The 16,309-nt window shown below is 65.0% G+C and overlaps 4 protein-coding genes across 6 annotated transcripts; 1 reads left to right on the top strand and 3 right to left on the bottom strand.

The window, feature by feature from the left end:
• Positions 1 to 424: 424 nt before the first annotated feature.
• CLIC3 (CLIC family member 3) lies at positions 425 to 2,560 on the top strand. 2 transcript variants are annotated; one of them, XM_028094616.1, is made up of 7 exons: positions 427 to 479; positions 821 to 976; positions 1,430 to 1,539; positions 1,622 to 1,747; positions 1,880 to 1,986; positions 2,064 to 2,239; positions 2,332 to 2,560. In XM_028094616.1, exons 1-7 carry the CDS (start codon positions 444 to 446, stop codon positions 2,488 to 2,490), a joined length of 870 nt encoding a protein of 289 aa, XP_027950417.1. In that variant the 5' UTR covers positions 427 to 443; the 3' UTR covers positions 2,491 to 2,560. The 2 variants fall into 2 exon arrangements, with proteins under 2 accessions (XP_027950418.1, XP_027950417.1); XM_028094617.1 differs by lacking the exon at positions 821 to 976 and having other exon boundaries at positions 425 to 479.
• Positions 2,561 to 3,219: 659 nt separating this feature from the next.
• Positions 3,220 to 4,833, bottom strand: PAXX (PAXX non-homologous end joining factor). 2 transcript variants are annotated; one of them, XM_028094577.2, is made up of 7 exons: positions 4,636 to 4,833; positions 4,495 to 4,555; positions 4,193 to 4,242; positions 3,922 to 4,112; positions 3,775 to 3,843; positions 3,534 to 3,618; positions 3,220 to 3,410 (listed from the first exon to the last, which is right to left on the bottom strand). In XM_028094577.2, the coding sequence occupies exons 1-7, from the start codon at positions 4,761 to 4,763 to the stop codon at positions 3,392 to 3,394; spliced, it is 603 nt and encodes a 200-aa protein (XP_027950378.1). In that variant the 5' UTR covers positions 4,764 to 4,833; the 3' UTR covers positions 3,220 to 3,391. The 2 variants fall into 2 exon arrangements, with proteins under 2 accessions (XP_027950378.1, XP_027950377.1); XM_028094576.2 differs by having other exon boundaries at positions 3,220 to 3,414; positions 4,636 to 4,831.
• A 5,035-nt stretch (positions 4,834 to 9,868) lies between these two features.
• Positions 9,869 to 12,227, bottom strand: LCNL1 (lipocalin like 1). The gene is made up of 6 exons (XM_028094637.2): positions 11,790 to 12,227; positions 11,264 to 11,403; positions 10,724 to 10,797; positions 10,523 to 10,633; positions 10,172 to 10,273; positions 9,869 to 9,894 (listed from the first exon to the last, which is right to left on the bottom strand). The coding sequence occupies exons 1-6, from the start codon at positions 11,889 to 11,891 to the stop codon at positions 9,869 to 9,871; spliced, it is 555 nt and encodes a 184-aa protein (XP_027950438.1). The 5' UTR covers positions 11,892 to 12,227.
• A 1,265-nt stretch (positions 12,228 to 13,492) lies between these two features.
• PTGDS (prostaglandin D2 synthase) lies at positions 13,493 to 16,309 on the bottom strand. The gene is made up of 6 exons (XM_028094569.2): positions 16,196 to 16,309; positions 15,313 to 15,452; positions 15,133 to 15,209; positions 14,380 to 14,496; positions 14,142 to 14,243; positions 13,493 to 13,518 (listed from the first exon to the last, which is right to left on the bottom strand). Exons 1-6 carry the CDS (start codon positions 16,307 to 16,309, stop codon positions 13,493 to 13,495), a joined length of 576 nt encoding a protein of 191 aa, XP_027950370.1.

Below are 16,309 nucleotides of genomic sequence, written 5' to 3'. Positions count from 1 at the left end.
TGATGGGAGGGGCGTCCCTTGCCAGGAGGTAGGCAGTTGGGAAACTGAGGCTGGGGCCAGGCTTTTCCTTTCTCTTACCCCCTCCCCAGCTTTCTGGGGGGAGGGCGACAGGTAACAGGGTGTTCACTGCAGGGAGGGTTGTGGGGTTCATGGCAGGCGTGATTCTGATCCAGAGCTGCCCTCTTCCCAGACTGGCACCCTTCTCTCCCCACCTCCGAGTCCGTTGGTCTCCACCTCTATCCCACACACCCCCTTCAGCCCTGCACACTCAGTACCCCCATAGTCACACCTTCATGCTTGGACACGGAGCCCTTACCGCCTGCACGGGTGACTCGTCAGGGCGGGCCCTGGGCTGGGGAGGGCGGGGCACCCCGGGAGTCTAAAAGGGCTCTCCAGGCCCCAACCCCTGCCTTGCCGCCGCCGCGCCACCACAGCTCCTAGCCATGGCGGAGACTGCCAAGCTCCAGCTGTTTGTCAAGGTGCCACTGGGCTGGGAGGGTGGCCTTGGGGATGACTATGCTCTGGGAGGGCTCTGCTTTCTGGGGCAGGCGGTGGGTCTGCACCATCTGCCTGGCGGTGAGCTCAGGCAGCCCTACGGAGGCTGAGGAAAGAGGGACCAAGACTGGAGGAGGGGGCGCCTGGGTGGCTCAGTTGGTTAAGCAACTGCCTTCGGCTCAGGTCATGATCCTGGAGTCCTGGGATCGAGTCCCGCATCGGGCTCCCTGCTCAGCGGGGAGTCTGCTTCTCCCTCTGACCCTCCCCCCTCTCATGTGCTCTCTCTCTCTCTCAAATAAATAAAATCTTGAAAAAAAAAAAAAAGACTGGAGGAGGGCCCAGTGAGCTGTCCCCAAGGGTGTGGGGGTGCCGACTCCCATCCTTGGCTCCGGGACCCAGCCCAACCCTCCTGGAGAACAAGCCCCTCGGTGGGGAGGTGCCAATCAGGCAGCCGGCAGCCAAGGCCCAAGTGGAGCTTGAGGTCAGTGCAGCAGGAGAGGGGGGCTGGGCCAGGTGATCCCCTGAGGCTCACATCACTGCCCAGATTGGTGGATCCCTGTGCAGGGGCTGCCAGACCCTGGCCTCCTCCCCACTGTCGGGGCATGGGACAGTGAGTGTGCTGCCAGCCACTGTCCAGTTTGGCAGGTGAATCACTCAGAAAACAGCTCACTCGGCCCACCCCACCCTTGTGACCAGCCTGTAGGGCCTGGAGACCAGGAACCTGGCCTCTGACCAGGTGCTGATGATAAGGGTCGAGGGGCCCACCTCCCAGGGACCCAGTCAAGGGCTCTCACCCACCACTTGTCCAGGCTGTGAGCAAACAAGCTGGAGCCCGGGATCATTCCAGGCTCTTGGCAGTGGGAGGCAGGGTCCTCATTGGCAGAATTCTCAAGTCTGCTCTCTGCCCCGGCCCCCTCTACTGCACCCACCCCAGGCGAGCGAGGATGGCGAGAGCGTGGGACACTGCCCTTCTTGTCAGCGGCTCTTCATGCTCCTGCTCCTCAAGGGTGTGCCCTTCACCCTTACCACAGTGGACACTCGCAGGTGAGCCCCGTCTCCAGGGGAGCCACTCCCTGGTCTCTGGCCCTTCTAACCAGCGGCTTCCCCACCTGCCTCATGCCCACAGGTCCCTGGATGTGCTTAAGGACTTTGCTCCTGGCTCGCAGCTGCCCATCCTTCTCTACGATGGTGACGCCAAAACGGACACACTGCAGATCGAGGAGTTTCTGGAGGAGACACTGGGGCCCCCTGAGTGAGGGCCCCGGCCTGGTGGGAGGGGCGAATATGGGGCCCCCAGGGAGGAACCCAGGAAGAACGCTGAGGGTCCAGCAGGGCAGGGGGTGAGCCGCAAGAGTCTGACCAGAGATTCCCAAATTCCCCGTAGATTCCCCAGCCTGGCGCCCCGCTACAGGGAGTCCAGCACAGCGGGCAACGACGTCTTTCACAGGTTCTCCACCTTCATCAAGAACCCGGTGCCCACGCAGGACGATGGTGAGGAGGGTCTGGAGCCATGGCGAGGGTGGGGGGAGTTGGCCCAGGCCCCGCCCTCACTGCGCTCCCTGCCCCAGCCCTGTACCAGCTGCTGCTGCGCGCCCTCACCAGACTGGACAGCTACCTGCGCACGCCCCTGGAGCACGAGCGGGCGCAGGAACCGCAGCTTCGTGAGTCGCGCCGCCGCTTCCTGGACGGCGACCAGCTCACGCTGGCTGACTGCAGCCTGCTGCCCAAGCTGCACATTGTGGACGTGAGTGCCACGCGCGGGGCGCGGGACGCGGGGCGCGGGGGCGGGGGGCGCGCTCCACAGGGCCCTGACCGCGACCCGCCCCTCGCCCGCAGACGGTGTGCACACACTTCCGCCAAGCGCCCATACCGGCCGAGCTGCGCGCCGTCCGCCGCTACCTGGACAGTGCGTTGCAGGTGAAGGAGTTCAAGTACACGTGTCCATACAGTGCTGAGATCCTAGCGGCCTACCGGACTGCCGTGCGCCCCCGCTAGCCCCTCCCCCACCGTCTACAGCCACCCCCTGCCCACTCTTCTACAGCCCCATAAAGGCACCTCTGCCTCAGTGAGCGTGTCCTGACCTCCGAGGGACCAGAGGGCCCTCGATTTCTGCCGCCCCCAAAGCCCCACCATGGAACGCACAGCTCCACGGGATCGCCCAGAATGGCAGGGGTGGAGAACCCAGTGGGTGTTTCTGCCCATCCCTCCACTCACCCTATCAGGGGTGGTGGGGGACTGGATTGGGCTCCCAAACCAGTCAGGCCAGGGTGGGGCAGCAGGATGGCCAAGGAGGGTGGGGAGCCGAGCCCAGCCTGGACACCTAGGGGCTCCAGGTCAGTGGGTGGGGCCAGCCCACATTCCTCAGCCCTGCCCCAGGGAGCAGGCCACCTTCTGACTTCCACAGGACCTAGTGTGTGTGCAGTGTGGCTGCAGGCTGTGCCCTGTCGGGTCGGGTCTGGGAGAGTGAAGTGTGTGCCTGGAACAGTTGGTAACCGAGTTCCAGCCTTGAGGAGCCCTGCCCTGCCTTCTGGGCCCTGGGCTCCTGTGGGAACCAGGCAGGGGCAGCTGGGTGAGCCTGGAGAGCTTGGGGCCTCCTCCTCCCAGGGAGTGTGGGGGCTGTGCATCTGCTTACATACTCTGGCCCCATGCCAGATCACAGGCCCAGGGAGATCTCTGAGCCCTCTCCCCCAGCCAGCCCCCAGAAGTCGGAGCGTGACCGGTGCCTTCCTCTGAGGAAGCATTTATTGGATGGAGAAGGGGTTTGAGGAGCAGGTGTGTTCCTACGGCACAGCAGGATGGGCAGGTGGCAACTGTGGGGTCTCAGAGGCTGTCCCCACCTCACAGGCAGATTCCTGGCAGGGTCACACTCTGATGTACCTTCAGGGGCTCTCAAAGTCTACACCACTGGCTGGCTTCTTACTAGGAGAGAAAGGAAAGTGACACTGTGGTGTTATGGAGCGGGGGGGGGGGGGGGGCAGCGGTCCAGGGCCTGACCCTGGGCACAGGAGGGAGGGACAGGTGGGTAAGTGGGTGAGTACCTCTTGAAGCCAGGGTTGATGAGGGACTCTCCTGGACACCGCCTCCTGACCCCGAGTCCAGGGCCGCCTCTCTGAGGATCCGGGTCTGAGGGAAACGGGACAGGAGGGGGGTTCCCGAGTCTGGTGCAAATCCAGGGCCACAACCCCCTCTCCACATGCATCCTCTCTCTGGAGTTTGAATCTGGTTCTGGGGAAAATGAGTTGCACAGCCCCAACCAAAGTGCTAGGTGACAGGCCTTACCTGGTAAGAAGAGCTGAGGCCCCACCAGACAAGGGCTCTTTCTGGGACTGGCAGCTGTCACCTCCACAGCTGGGGAAGAAAGACAAGAGTGGAGGCACGAGCAGGGGGGCCCTAGTGAGGATTCAGGGCACGCCCTCCCCACCCCACCTGCCAGCTGGCTCTTCAAGGTGCACACTTGGTAGGCCAGGCTCAGTGTCAGCGCCTGCAACCTGGGGGCTGCCTCTGGGCCTGGCACCTTGGAGAGGTCAAAATGCAGTGCTGAGGTCCCCCCTGAAAGGGTTAGGGATGCTCTGTCCTCCTGCAGGGTGAAAGTCACAGCTCGCTGCTCGCAGGCTGCCCTAGGAAAGGAGGGGTGCTGAGTGCCGTGTGCAGATCCCCTTGCTCCACACCCACCCTTCCTCCCTGCTCAGGGGCTCACCTGAACCGGGGGGTGATCTCCTCAGCCGCACTCAGGCCAAAACGGGCTTTCTACAGGGCACAGGGGCTGGTCACCAGCTGCTCAAGACCCTGGAACCACCCCAAACTGCCTGACCCAGGGCCACCCGGGACGCCGGGCCAATCTTAGGACTACAGCTACAAAACTGGGGGAAGGGTGTCCAGACCCCCCCCGACCCCCCCCCGGGGAAATCCCAGACCGCCCCCCTCCATCTCATAGGTGGTCTGCACTGCAGGAAGGGGTGCTGGGGGCTTCCAGGCCCGCCCAGGAGCCCCGCTACCCACGAGGGCCGCCAGGCTGTCCGCCGTGAAGCAGGTGCTCCAAAGCTCCGCGGCGTCGGTCACACTGTGGGGGGAGCGGCTGTCAGATGGGACCGCCCGCCGAACTGTCCGCGCCCCCAGAGCCCCGCGCACCGCGCCACTCACTAGAGGTTGATGTCGCCAGGGCCCCCGTCCTCGCTTCCCTCCCCCTCGCAAAAGCACACGAAGCGCGGGGGCCCGGGGCCCGGTGGCAGCGTGCAAAGAGGCGGCGACAGCGGCGGCGGCGGCACCATGACACCACGGCGAGCGGAAGGCCACCAACCGGGCCAGGGCGGCTGCAGGCCTAGGGCGCCTGCGCGGGAGCCGGCTCCGGAACCGGGGCCCCGGGTGGTGCCCACGGGGCCTGCGCGGGGCGGGGCTTACGGCCCTGTCCCGGCCCCGAGGACCCCGGACCCCCGCGCGGGGCTGGCGGAGCGCGGGGGGGCCCGGCTTAGGGCGCAGGGCGGGGCTCGGGCGGGGCGGGGTCCCCGGGGCCGGCCGGTCGCAAGCGCCGTCCGCACGCCCGCGTGGGGGCCCCTGCGCGCCCGCCCCCCCGCCGAGTCCGCGGTTCCCTCCTTTCGAGTTTCGCCCCCGGCTGTCCCAGCGGCCTCCTGCCTTCCACACCGGCTCTCGCCCTCCCCGAGATCTTTCTCAGGTTGTCTTCAGATACACAAGGGTTCCTGACGCCTGTGTACCAGGTCAGAACACAAAGGTGACTAAAGTATGGCAGTTCGTCCATTCCGCAGTATTTGCCCGGCACCTCTTTTGTGCCTCCTGGTGTCCTCGGCCTCGAGCACACCTTCACCGGCAGACAAGGTCTCTGGTCGCCTGGAGCGTGTGAGATCTAATGGGATGGACGAATAATAAACACAGGAAACGTGAAACTCTCAGGTAGCAGTTTGAGCTGAGTGAGCTGTGACCTGGGCAAGGGGCGGGGGCGCGCGCGGCGGGAGAGGGGATCGCAGGCAGAAGGAGCCGCCATGGAGGAAGGCCCGCAGTGGGCACCGCGCAGTTGTGCTCAAGGCTTTGCAAGAGGGCCGGGGTGACCCCGGGGCGGCCCTAGGGAGGGCGGCTGCTGGGTTTTCAGGCAATGCTGATGTGTCCTCCATGTACCTGCTGCCAAGCCTGGTCCCTCCCCGACCTTCCCCTGGTTGGCCACCTCAGGCTCCTGCCTCAGGGCCTTTGCCTGCCCCCCCATCCCCCAGACTCACATGCTTCCTTCAGATCTTCAGTCACAGGTCACCTTCCCTAGTCACCTTACGTTAAAGGTCAACAGCCCGCCCAACATCTCATGCCCTCTCTCCTGCTTTATGTACTTGTTTTCCAGACTTGTCACTATATAAAGTCCATTCTGGTTTCCTCACTGCAGCAGCAACCTCTGAGATGGCCCCAACCATCCCGCCTCCTATGTTCAAACGTTTATGTATCCCTCCCCCGGAGTGTGGGCTGCGTTCAGTAACCTGATTCCAGCCAGTAGAAAGCCGCCGAAGTGATGGGCGGTCCCTTCTTTCTCCTGCCTGAATGGCTCACCACGACGTGTGGCAGCCCTGGGGACACACCCCCACGGCCCTGGACCCGGCCCGACCAGGGCTGGTGAGGGAGCTGGTATGCAGACCCCTCCCCGGGGAGCCTTCTGAGGAGCACACAGCCCTGGCCAGTGGCTCGATGGCAGCCTCCTGAGAAGTGCCAGAGGCCCCAGAACACCCAGGACCAGGTTCCTGACCCTCAGAGACTGGGGGGGATAATAGAAGCTCGTTGTTGTAAGCCACTAAGTTTGGGGTAATTTGTTATTCAGCAGTAGGCAACTAATACATTTATTTATCCTGTTAATTGCCCATTTCCTCCAGAGGGCTGTAGAGCAGGCCTTTATGTCTGTTGTGCTTGCCACTGCATCTTCAATGCTCAAACACTGCCTAGCACAGAGATAGTCAATAAATATTGTGGATGAAGGAATGCAGAGTGGGGAGCTGCAGGAGTGTGCAAGCAGGGGTGGGGTGGGGAGTGGTACAACCGATTTATGTGTATAAAGCCCACGTCGAGTGTCATGAGGAGAGGCCACTGAGGACTGCAGGGGTGGAGGCTGGGGGGCAGGGAGAATAGTAGAGGGCTGCTGAGTCCCTCAGGGCAGAACTGATGGATGCTGGGCCAGGGGCTCGGAGTACAGGTGGAGAGAGTCGAGGTGAGGGAGGGAGGGATCATGGCTGACCCCTGCAGGTGGCGAGTGCAGAAATGCCCTCGCCCTAGACCAGTGGGCTGCGGCAGGTTTGGAGATGGGCCACTCCTCCGCTATATGAACTTGATGGAGATGGTGGAGGTGGCTGTATACCCAGACTCTAGAGGAGGACCATGTCCAGAGATGTGAGTGTGGAGTCCCCAGCCCTGAGAACCCCCTTAAACATCAGTTCCTCCAGGCCCAGTGCTTGGGGCCTAGGACCATGTTTCCAGGAAGAACGAGGCAGGCTGAACGATGACCTGTCCATGTCAGCTTGTATGGAAAAGGGGTTTTTGCAGTTGTGGGTAAGGATCTTGAGATGGGGAGGTTTTCCTGGGTTATCCGAATGCCATCCCAGGCGTCCTCATAAGAGGGAGGCAGAGGGAGGTTTCACAAAGAAGAGGAGAAGGCAGTGTGGCCGGGGGGCCAGAGGCTGGGCTGCTGGCCGCCACCAGGAGGTGGAACGGGCAAGAAGCGGGAGTGTGGCCCTGCCCGCCCCGGATTTCGAGCCCAGGGAAACCGGTTTTGGGCTTCTGGCCTCCAGAACCACGAGAAGGTAAATGTAATGTTTAAAGCCACCACGTTTGTGATAATCTGTCACAGTAGCCCCAGGGAACTAGTTCAAGACCTGAAGCAAAGATTTGTTACAAAACATGGTAAGAAAACTGAAAAATTGAAGTTTTAAAAAGATGACACAAATATCTAGAAAATGTATGGGATGTGGCTGGGTCTTCAGCACATCAGCCCTCCTGCAGGGAGCCGTCTGAACATGGGCCTGGGCACAAGCAGGTGGGGCCTCCCACGTGGGCGAGAGGCTAAGAAAGGCTCCAGCCACCCGGGCTGGGGGCTGTGCGGGGGGGCAGCCAGGGGTGGCCTCTCGCCCCAGGGCACGCCACATTGCAAGCTCCCCGAGTCGGGAAGGAGCTGCTAGAGAGGCCAGAGGGCAGCCAGGGCTTGGGGTCCCAGAGGCCCAAGGAGGGAGCACACAGGGTGGTATTTGAGCAAAAGCTTTCAGAGGAGCAGAGCGAGCCAGCCAAGCAGAGAGCTGGAGAAGAGCCCCCCCAGGCAGGGCCCGCCTGCGTCTCGGCCCTGAGGCTGACGCAGTGCCAGCGTGCTCAAGGGACAGGAGTTGGTCAGCAGGGCTGAAGGAAAGAGGGTAGGTGGTGGGGTCAGAGAGGGGCCGGTCAGGGAGGGCCTTCTTGGCCAGCCAAGGACTTTGGCCTTTCCTATCTGATGGGGCGCGCTGGGGCGGTGGGGAGCAGGGCAGGGAGGGGCTGAGGCAGCACGCAGAATTCCGGGGCTTCTGGGGAGAGAACTGGCTGAGGGCTGCCCCCGCGTGGTCGGAGCGGGGTGGTGCAGGACGAGATGATGAGCCTGGGGCGGATCCGCAGGTGCCTGGGGGGACAGCCCTCCTGGGACCCAGAGGGGCCCCGTGGGGCTGCCCCACCCCAGAATGGAGCCCCTCTCCGAGGAAAAGGTGTCCAGAGGGCCATGGTGGGCAATCTGCGTCTCCCCACTACAGATCCTTCCCAGGGGCCCTGGGAAGGGTCAGCGGGGGAGGGCAGGGGTTCGGAGCCTGGTGGGGGTCGAGAAGCTGGTGGCGAGACTTCCCGCACCACTCTCCAGGAGAGCAGGCATCCCTACCTCTCCACTTTAAATCCTTGCTGTTGCTGCCGCGGCCTCCACCCCATCTTCTCTTGGTCCATATGGAAGCCAAGTGATAACTAATCAATCCATTGATCAGTTGATTTATCGCCTGGCGGTCACAGTATCTCTCAGCAGGTGCCCCTCCAGATGGGCAGACGGCACCTTGCCCAGGTGTCAGGAGGAAGGGTGGGTGGGTGAGCTCATAGGTCACACGTGTGGGAGGAGGCTGGCTCTCTGGGCCTTCCACACACTTGTCCCGACCCCCAGAGCTTCAGTTCCACCAGGGAACTGGTGTCAAGCTGGGGGCAGGGGGGAGACCAGGGCAGGTCCCTGCCTCGAAGTGTCCACAGGTGGGCCAGAGAGTTCAAAGGCACGGGCTGGGTGCCCAGGTGTTGGGTGCAGGTGTAGAGGGGCTGTTTGGGGGCCCTCAGGGCGTGGGGGCTCTTCATCTCTGTGACCTCCTAGCCCAGAAGGACCCCAGTCAAGGCAGCAAATCTGGCAGGACCAGGCTGTGGTCGCTCCCCCAAGCAGGGGGAGCAGGAGAGGGAGAAGCAGGCTTCCCGCCGAGCAGGGAGCCCGACGCGGGGCTCGATCCCAGGACCCCGGGACCATGAACTGAGCCGAAGGCAGATGCTTAACGACCGAGCCACCCAGGCGCCCCTGAAGGACGCGTCTTCAAAGAAGGGTGATACTACATAGACACAGAGCAGAACAGAGCTTCGCACACACCCCCTTTCCTCTGGCTCTGGGTGGAGAGTGAACTGCGGGTACTTTGGGGCCAGAGATCAGGGGAGAAGTGGGGGGATGGAAGTGGCCCAGATCCCTGCTCTGTGCTGTGGTTTGGGAGGACCCCAAAGGCCCAGGAGGCCCACTGTGCCCGCGGGAGCTCTGGGCGGCTGAGCAAGGGCGACAGCCCCAGTCCGGTGCCCTGGTTGGTGGGAGAGTGCAGGGAGGGCCCTGCAATGCTCCTGTCTGTCTGGATAAGCTTGCTTCCCTCGGAGCAGAGCCTCAGCTCCTCCTGGGCTAAGCACCTGCCAGGCCAGCCGAGCAAGGGGTCCCGCCCTGGTCCCAGAAGCCGGTGGAAGAAATGCACTGCAGCCGTGGGCGTTAGGAGATGATTTATTGTGCTGGGGGAGGGGTGGCAGAGAGAAGTGGTGCACGCTCTTTGGGGAAGGCCCAGGACGTGGAGCATGGGCGCCCCCACCACTGGCACTCCTGGGCGGGACCCTTCCTTGCAAACAAGAGGGCAGGTATAGTGGGGTGAGCACCGTCTTCTGGCCTCTCCCCGCCCTCCCTGGGCCCAGCCCCGGGGCACCACCCTGCTCCTCCCCGCCGCAGCCTGCCGTCCCACCTTGATTCTGTGCTATCACCCCACTCTGCTCCCAGGATGAGGGCCCCACCGGGCAGCCTTCTGGACAAGAGAGGCCTCCGGGGGCCAGCAGGGCACGGGGCACTGCGTGGTCTGGGCAGTGGCGTCCGCGCCTGCCCCTGAGTACTCACCTAGGAGAAGGCACCAGCGCACTGGTCTGCGGGAGAGAGTGGGGCCTGAGGAACCACCCGGGGCCCCCTTCCCCGGGGGTGGAGGCCCCCAACCCTCCCTGAATAAACAAGCCCCCCAGCCTGCGAGCCATCCCCACCTGGGGGGCCACCAGCCAGGGCACCGTCCAGCCCTCCTCTGGCCCAGATAGGCCAGGGCTGCCCCTGAAGCTGCCGCCCCGTCCCTGGGGGGAGCCTTGGGGCCTGGCCCTCCCAGTCTGGGTCTGGGGTCTGCCGTAGCCCTGAGCCCTGCCCGGTAGCACTCACCTGACCGGGGCAGCAGGGCGCCCTGGCTGGGGTTCAGGCCTACTTGGGGTACCAGCTGTTGCATCTTCTGGGCCCCTTCGGGAAACAGCTCTGGGGCGCGGGCTGAGGGCAGGGCCGACCGGTGAGCAGAGGGGCAGGGCGGGGCAGAGGGCCTGGGAGGGGCTGGGTGCGGAGGGGTCCCAAGGAGACACTGGGGGACAGTGGATCCCCCTGCCATGGAGTTGGAACTTGCTGGAACGTGCCCAACAGTCCAGACCAGCCTTGGGCGCGGGGCTCCTAGAGGAGAGGCCGTGCCCGGTGACTAGTGGGGGCACAGGGGTGCCGGGAGTGCCACCGGGCAGGGCTGCCCACCGTATAGCTGCAGCCAGACGTTCCTGACGCCCCCCTTCTGCATCTCCACATACAGCACTGCGAAATGCTTGTAGTCGGTGGACACCACGCGGATGTCGGTCTGCGCCATGGCTGAAGGGCAAGAGCCGGCTGAGATTGCTGCCCCGGCCGGCCCCCGAGCCCCGCCTGGCTCGGGAGCCCTCCCTGCCCTGCCCTTCTCACCCTCGTTGCTGAACTGCCCGTCCACAGCACCCTTAGTGAAGGTTGTGTCTGTCTTCTGGCACCCGCCATCGGGCCTGAGGAGGAAGAACCACACCATCCTGAGCGTCCTGCACACGCCGCCCAGCCACGTCGCAAAGGGCCACCCCTTGGGCACTGCTGACCACGTAGGGTGGGCCGGTGCTCAGGCGGCCCGGCCCCCCTGGGCCCCCCTCACTCTGTGCTCAGAGCTGAGAGACCCTCTCAGGGGCGGGGGGCAGGTGTTGCTCAAGGACACACAGAGCCGGGAGACGTGGGGTCTCCCGAGCAGACTCCCACAGGCAGACACAGGGACGAGACTCCTCCGTGGCCAGGCCACGGGCAGAGGCATCCCCTGCGGACTGGGCCCCTCCACGGTTAAGCCCCTCAGCCTGGCTCCATGGAGGGCCTGGGTCTGACTCCCTACGGTGCCAGGGATGCCTCTGGTTCTCGGTGGCTCACCTCTGGCCTCACACTGGCCGGGTCTAAGGTCCGGTCTGAGGTGGGGTTCGTGGGATCACTTACGTGGAGTACCCGAACTTGAGGGCCAGGTCACCATTGGGCAAGGGTGTCACCAAGACCACGGGCATCTTCAGGTTGTCCTTGGAGTCCAGGAAGCCCTGGTCATCCGATACCACCCCGACCACGTACCAGATGCCCTGGAACTACAGGGAGGGTGCAGGGAGAGCTGGGGCACAGGCCCTGTGGCCACATCAACTCTGACCCAGCCTGGCGGCGGGTGGCTGCAACCTGCCCGGATCCGAGGCCCTGGGGAGTGGTGGTGGGCACGAGCCACAGACCAGCCTAAGGAGCCCGCTGTCCTCCTCACCCAGCCCACCCCCCAGCTGATGGGGCAGGTGGATGGGGCTCTCTCTCCTGTCCCCCCCGACTTGAGTGGAGCCTAGACCAGAGAGTGGGGGGCAGGCCTGGGCTCCTCTGGCCCTCCAGCCTCTCTGGGGATAATGCCGGCCCCTGGGACCTGGATGGAGAAGCAAGGGGGTCAGCCATGAGGAGGACGGGATGGGTCTGGCATGGGGGCGCCTGGGCCCACCTGGCTGGCATCAAAGTTGGCCTGGATGGGGACCTGGGCCTGGCCTAGGGACACCCTGAGCAGGGCGAAGACCCAGCCGATCAGCAGCATCTGCAGCATCATGGAGGATGGTTCTTAGCAGGAGAGCTGGGGTGGCCTCTCCTGCCCAGCCTTTATGACCCCCAGATGCCCTGGGGTGGCTGGTCTGCTGGCCTGGGACCAAGCCTACTGAGATTAGGCTGGGATCTGGTTGCGCCCTGCAGTGCACTGGCTCAGCTGTGTCCACGGAACCCCGCCCATCCCCGGTGGCGTTTCCTCCTGAGACTTCAGATCCTTTGATGCAGGGGGAGAACTTTTGGCAGGCTTTCTGGGATGTCTGCCCCCAGCTCTCAGCTCAGACTTAGCCCCCAGTCCCCCTCCTCCAGGAAGCCTGCCAAGAGGCTCACCCTCACCTCTGAGCCTCACAAGTCTTGGTGCCTCTATAGGGCCTGGCTGAAGTTTGCCAGCGTGGGGGCCTGGAGGGCAGGGTGCTGTGGGTGCTGCCCGCTGTGAGCCAGGAGGGCTCGGGGCAGGGCCTGGAACCCGGTGGACGGCGGGAGACGTGGGGCAGGGCTGGTCAGGGAGACCGTGCTCCAGGGCCCAGGGTGGCTTCGGGGCTGGGGGTCTGGTGAAAGGGTGGGGCCGGAGAACAGGCGACAGGAGTCACCGCAGTAGGCAGAGGGGATGTGAGGGTGTCCGGTCGTCAGCCCACTCAGTCTGTGCCAGTGTCGGGGGCATGGACAGGGCAGCCCCTCGGTCCTTGTCCTCCGGGACCTTGACCTCCGCCCAGGCTGAGTGTACTAACCCCACACCTTCCAACACCCAGTGGAGGCAAAGCTTCCCTGGGCCTCAGGCCTCTCTAGACTTGGGGTGAGGGGGCAGGCCCCGGGCACCTGCCTAGGGATTAGGAGGTGACTGGGCCCCAGCCCGGAACCCGCTGCCTGGAGGGGCAGCTTGCAGGAGTGTGGCTGGAGAGGGTGTGGCGAGGTCAGAGCCCGGCGTGCGCCGGGGGAGGGCCGTGGCGGTACTGCTCCTCAGCGGTCCTGATTCCGACCTGCCCCACCAGGAGCAGACACTAGCGGGCCCTTTCCCACCCCTCGGCGACGTCACGGAGAGCCAGCCTCAGAGACTTTCCAGAGGGGAAGGGGAGACTGAGGCCCAAAGTGAGTGGGGTGTGGTCAGGTGCCCAGGGAGCAGGCCAGAGCTAGGCCATGGGCAGCGAGGACGGCAGGACAGACGGGCAGGAGCTGGACGGCTGATTTGCTTCCGGAGTTTATTCTCAGAGCCAGGAGAAAGCCAAAGGGCGCAGAGGTGGGGGCGGGGAGGAGCCAGGGCTGGGGCCTTGGGGGTCCTGGAGGAAAGAGCGGAGCAGGGCGGGATGGCCAGGTCCTGGGGGCCGGGGTCTCCTGGCAGAGAGAGCGGGACCAGTGGGTGGGGCCGGCAACACCGCCCCTCCCGGCCACAGGGGAGCGAGCACCTCCAGACCCTCCCTTCCCATCGACCCCACCGGTTCCTACCCCAGCCTCCAGCTCCTCTTACCCCAGGAATCTCGTGAACCCCAGTGGAGCCCCTCCCCCTTAATTAACCCCCATGTGCCTGGGACCACCCTTGCATGGTGGGGTGAGTGTCAGCAGGTGTGAGGGGGGACTGCCGGGTGAAGCCCGCCCACAGCCCACAACACTCACCTACTTGTGCTCCTCCATGCATTTATCTGCCAAGAAAGACCCCCAGGGACCATGGTCAGCGCCCCAGGCTGGGGCCACTTTCCCCACTGGGGCTACCTGCCCCCTCCCAACAGCCCTGGAGAGCTGGTGGCGTTGAGCCCCCCAAAACTGCTGAGTCCATCACACTCCGTCCCTCTCTCCCCTCCTCCAAACAAAGAGGGGGGTTCTGTCCCCACCTGGGCCCGGAGCAGGCTGCCTGCCTCAGGGGAGCCCTGGGCCCTGAGCCCCCCCTCCGTGTGTTCCTGCAGCACCCCACCCCCACCCCGCTGGGTCTGTTTCTAGTGCCCGCCCCCCGCCAGGCTGGAGACCCTGTGTCCTGAGGGCTCATCAAGGGCCTGGAACACCGGCTGCTTAGTGAAACTGGGGAGGCGGGGTGGGGGGGGTGTTCCTGCAGAAAGAGTACCTTCCTGTGCCCCGCCCAGGGGCTGCAGGCCAAGGTCTCAGGGTGAGGACAGACTGCCCCCACTCCGGAGGCCACAGTGTGCTGGTCAGTGGTCAGTGGGCGGTCTGGCCGGATGCACTGCACCCCTCAGCCTCCCCTGAATCAGGACACTGTCCGCCTCAAATCTGACCTTAATCCCCTTCCCATCAGATTAGCAGCCCTCCTCACCGGTCTGTGGCAGGAAGACAATGGCATCCTCTGTGAAGCCCTGGGTCTTGGCAAAGGTGGTGAATTTCTCCTTTATCTCGGCCCTCGGGGTCTGGGTGCGGCCTGGGGCAGGAGGGAGAAGCCGCTGGCCTCAGCTGGGGAAGGTCTCTGCTGCCCCCACCCCTGCAGCTTGGGGACCCCCCCCCCGGAAGACACCCATCTCAGGCCAGACTGTGAGTCCCTTTTGTGGGGTGCGTACTGTAGAGAGTGGCCATGTGGAAGTCCTGGCCGAGGCCTTTGGTGCCCGTGGTGTAGAGAAGCGCGTACTCATCGTAGTTGGTCGCCACCACCCACACGTCGTGGGTACTGCCCCAGTCTGGGAATCCGTGAGAGAAGCCCGGTTGGGGACCCTGGCCCTAGACCTCCGGCCCACCTCTGCCTGGGAAGGGGTGCGCTCTCCCGGGGCTGGCTGTGGGAAGGAGCCAGGGAGGGTCCCCTCCCCCAGCAGCCCCTGAACTCTGCAGGGTCCCGGGTCCTCAGACCAGACGTCCTGGGGGGCAGCAGACACACAGGATCCGAACATCAGGGGCTCATGTGCAGCCACAAGCCCCTCGGCGGAAAGGAAGAGGAAAGATTTCCCAGTGGGAAGCCATCCCCGAGGAAAGGGGTAAATGGTGGGCTGGGGTGTGAAGAGGCCCCTGGCCCTGCTCCTGGACTGGAACACCGTGGGGGGGAGTGAGGGGGGTTGGGGGACTGCCCATGTGCGCTCCGCCTGAGGAAATATCATTATGGGGGGCAGGGAGGGGCCTGGAGGTCAGCTCCAAAGGGGACCCAGTGCCCAAGAGAGGGTTCGTGGTCCCCCCACACCTGAGCCTGGGGCAGGTCCAGGCCGGACTGTGGACTAGCTGACCCCGGTGGAGTGGCCACCAGCCCACCCCATGTACTGCTGGGGCAGGCGGGTGTCCCTGGCCCAGGGCTGCGCCCAGCGGTCCCTAGAGGGGGCCCCACTCACGGGGACTGGTGTAGCTGTAGCAGCCCGGGGCTCCTGCCGGCAGCAGCAGCAGGGTCCGCGTCTCACACTGCTCTTTCCTGTGGGCAGGTCACCGAAGGGGTCATGGGTGAGGCCAGGGGCTGTCCCTAGACCGTGGTCATGGGGCGGGGTGCTCTGGGCCCCAGAAGCCCGGTGTCCCACCTGAGGAAGGTGGAGGTGAGGTTGAGGCCTCCGTCTGCGGTCGGGGCCACGACGGACATGCACATGGACAGCACATTCTTCTTCTCCCGGAACCAGCTCGAGTTGGAGGCGAGGCCCGAGGTGAACCAGCGCCCCAGGAACTGCGGCGAACGGACCCCGCCCGGGTCGGCCAGGACCCTCCCGGGCGGACCTGGGTAAGGGGCGGCCCGGCCCCTCCCCTCCTGCCTCCAGCCGCGCCCCGCCCCGCGCCCCCGAGGGCGGTCACGCGGCGCGCAGTCCCCTCCGCCCCGACCCGGCTGCTTCGGTGGCGGGAGCGGGCGGCAGAGGGCGCCCGGGCCGTACCCAGAGGGGTTGGGGCGGGCTCGGCTGCCGGGGGCCGGCCGCGGGGCCCCCGCGACGCTCAGGAAGGGGCGCGGGGCGGGGCGCGCGGGCCGGAGGACCGACTGAGCGTGTGCTGGACGCGTCCCTGCGCGCACTCGGGTTTCTGGGGCCATCCCCGTGGGCCATCCCCGTCGGCGCGCTCGCGCACCATGTGTCCTGGGACCCAGGTGTGGAGCCTGTGCCTGTTTTCCTCTGGGCGTCATTAGCTTAACGGGGTGACCGTGTTTGGATGGCGGAGGCACGCGTTCGGCCCCGGGGGTCCGCAGGTGCCGCGTGCGCCCTCACAGACGCAGGTGCTTCCCTGCCGGTCTGGGTACATACAGTGGCTCTGCTCTCTTGGTTGGCGAATTGCCACAGGCCCAGGGACGGGGGTGGTTCTGGTCAGCCTCCTCCTTCTGCTCAGCTCCCCTCTTCCCAGGAAGACAACTCAGCCCCAGAGAGCGCCCCCCTCCCCTGATGGGGCCCTGTGCCGCCTGGGGGACCGGGCCGGGGAGCCCCTCACCTTATCCTGTTGGAAGTTGGGCTGCAGGGAGACGGGGGCCTGGGCCCGCGTCTGCAGGACTCCCAGGACCCCCAGCAGGACCAGCCCCATCCACAGCGTATGCAGAGCGGTCAT

The sequence above is a fragment of the Eumetopias jubatus genome, unplaced genomic scaffold (assembly GCF_037043125.1).
Source record: "Eumetopias jubatus isolate StellerSeaLion01/CBP00866 unplaced genomic scaffold, mEumJub1_p1.0 scaffold_15, whole genome shotgun sequence".
In the NCBI taxonomy this organism is placed as follows: domain Eukaryota; kingdom Metazoa; phylum Chordata; class Mammalia; order Carnivora; family Otariidae; genus Eumetopias; species Eumetopias jubatus.
This window is presented reverse-complemented; position numbering and strand designations above follow the sequence as displayed.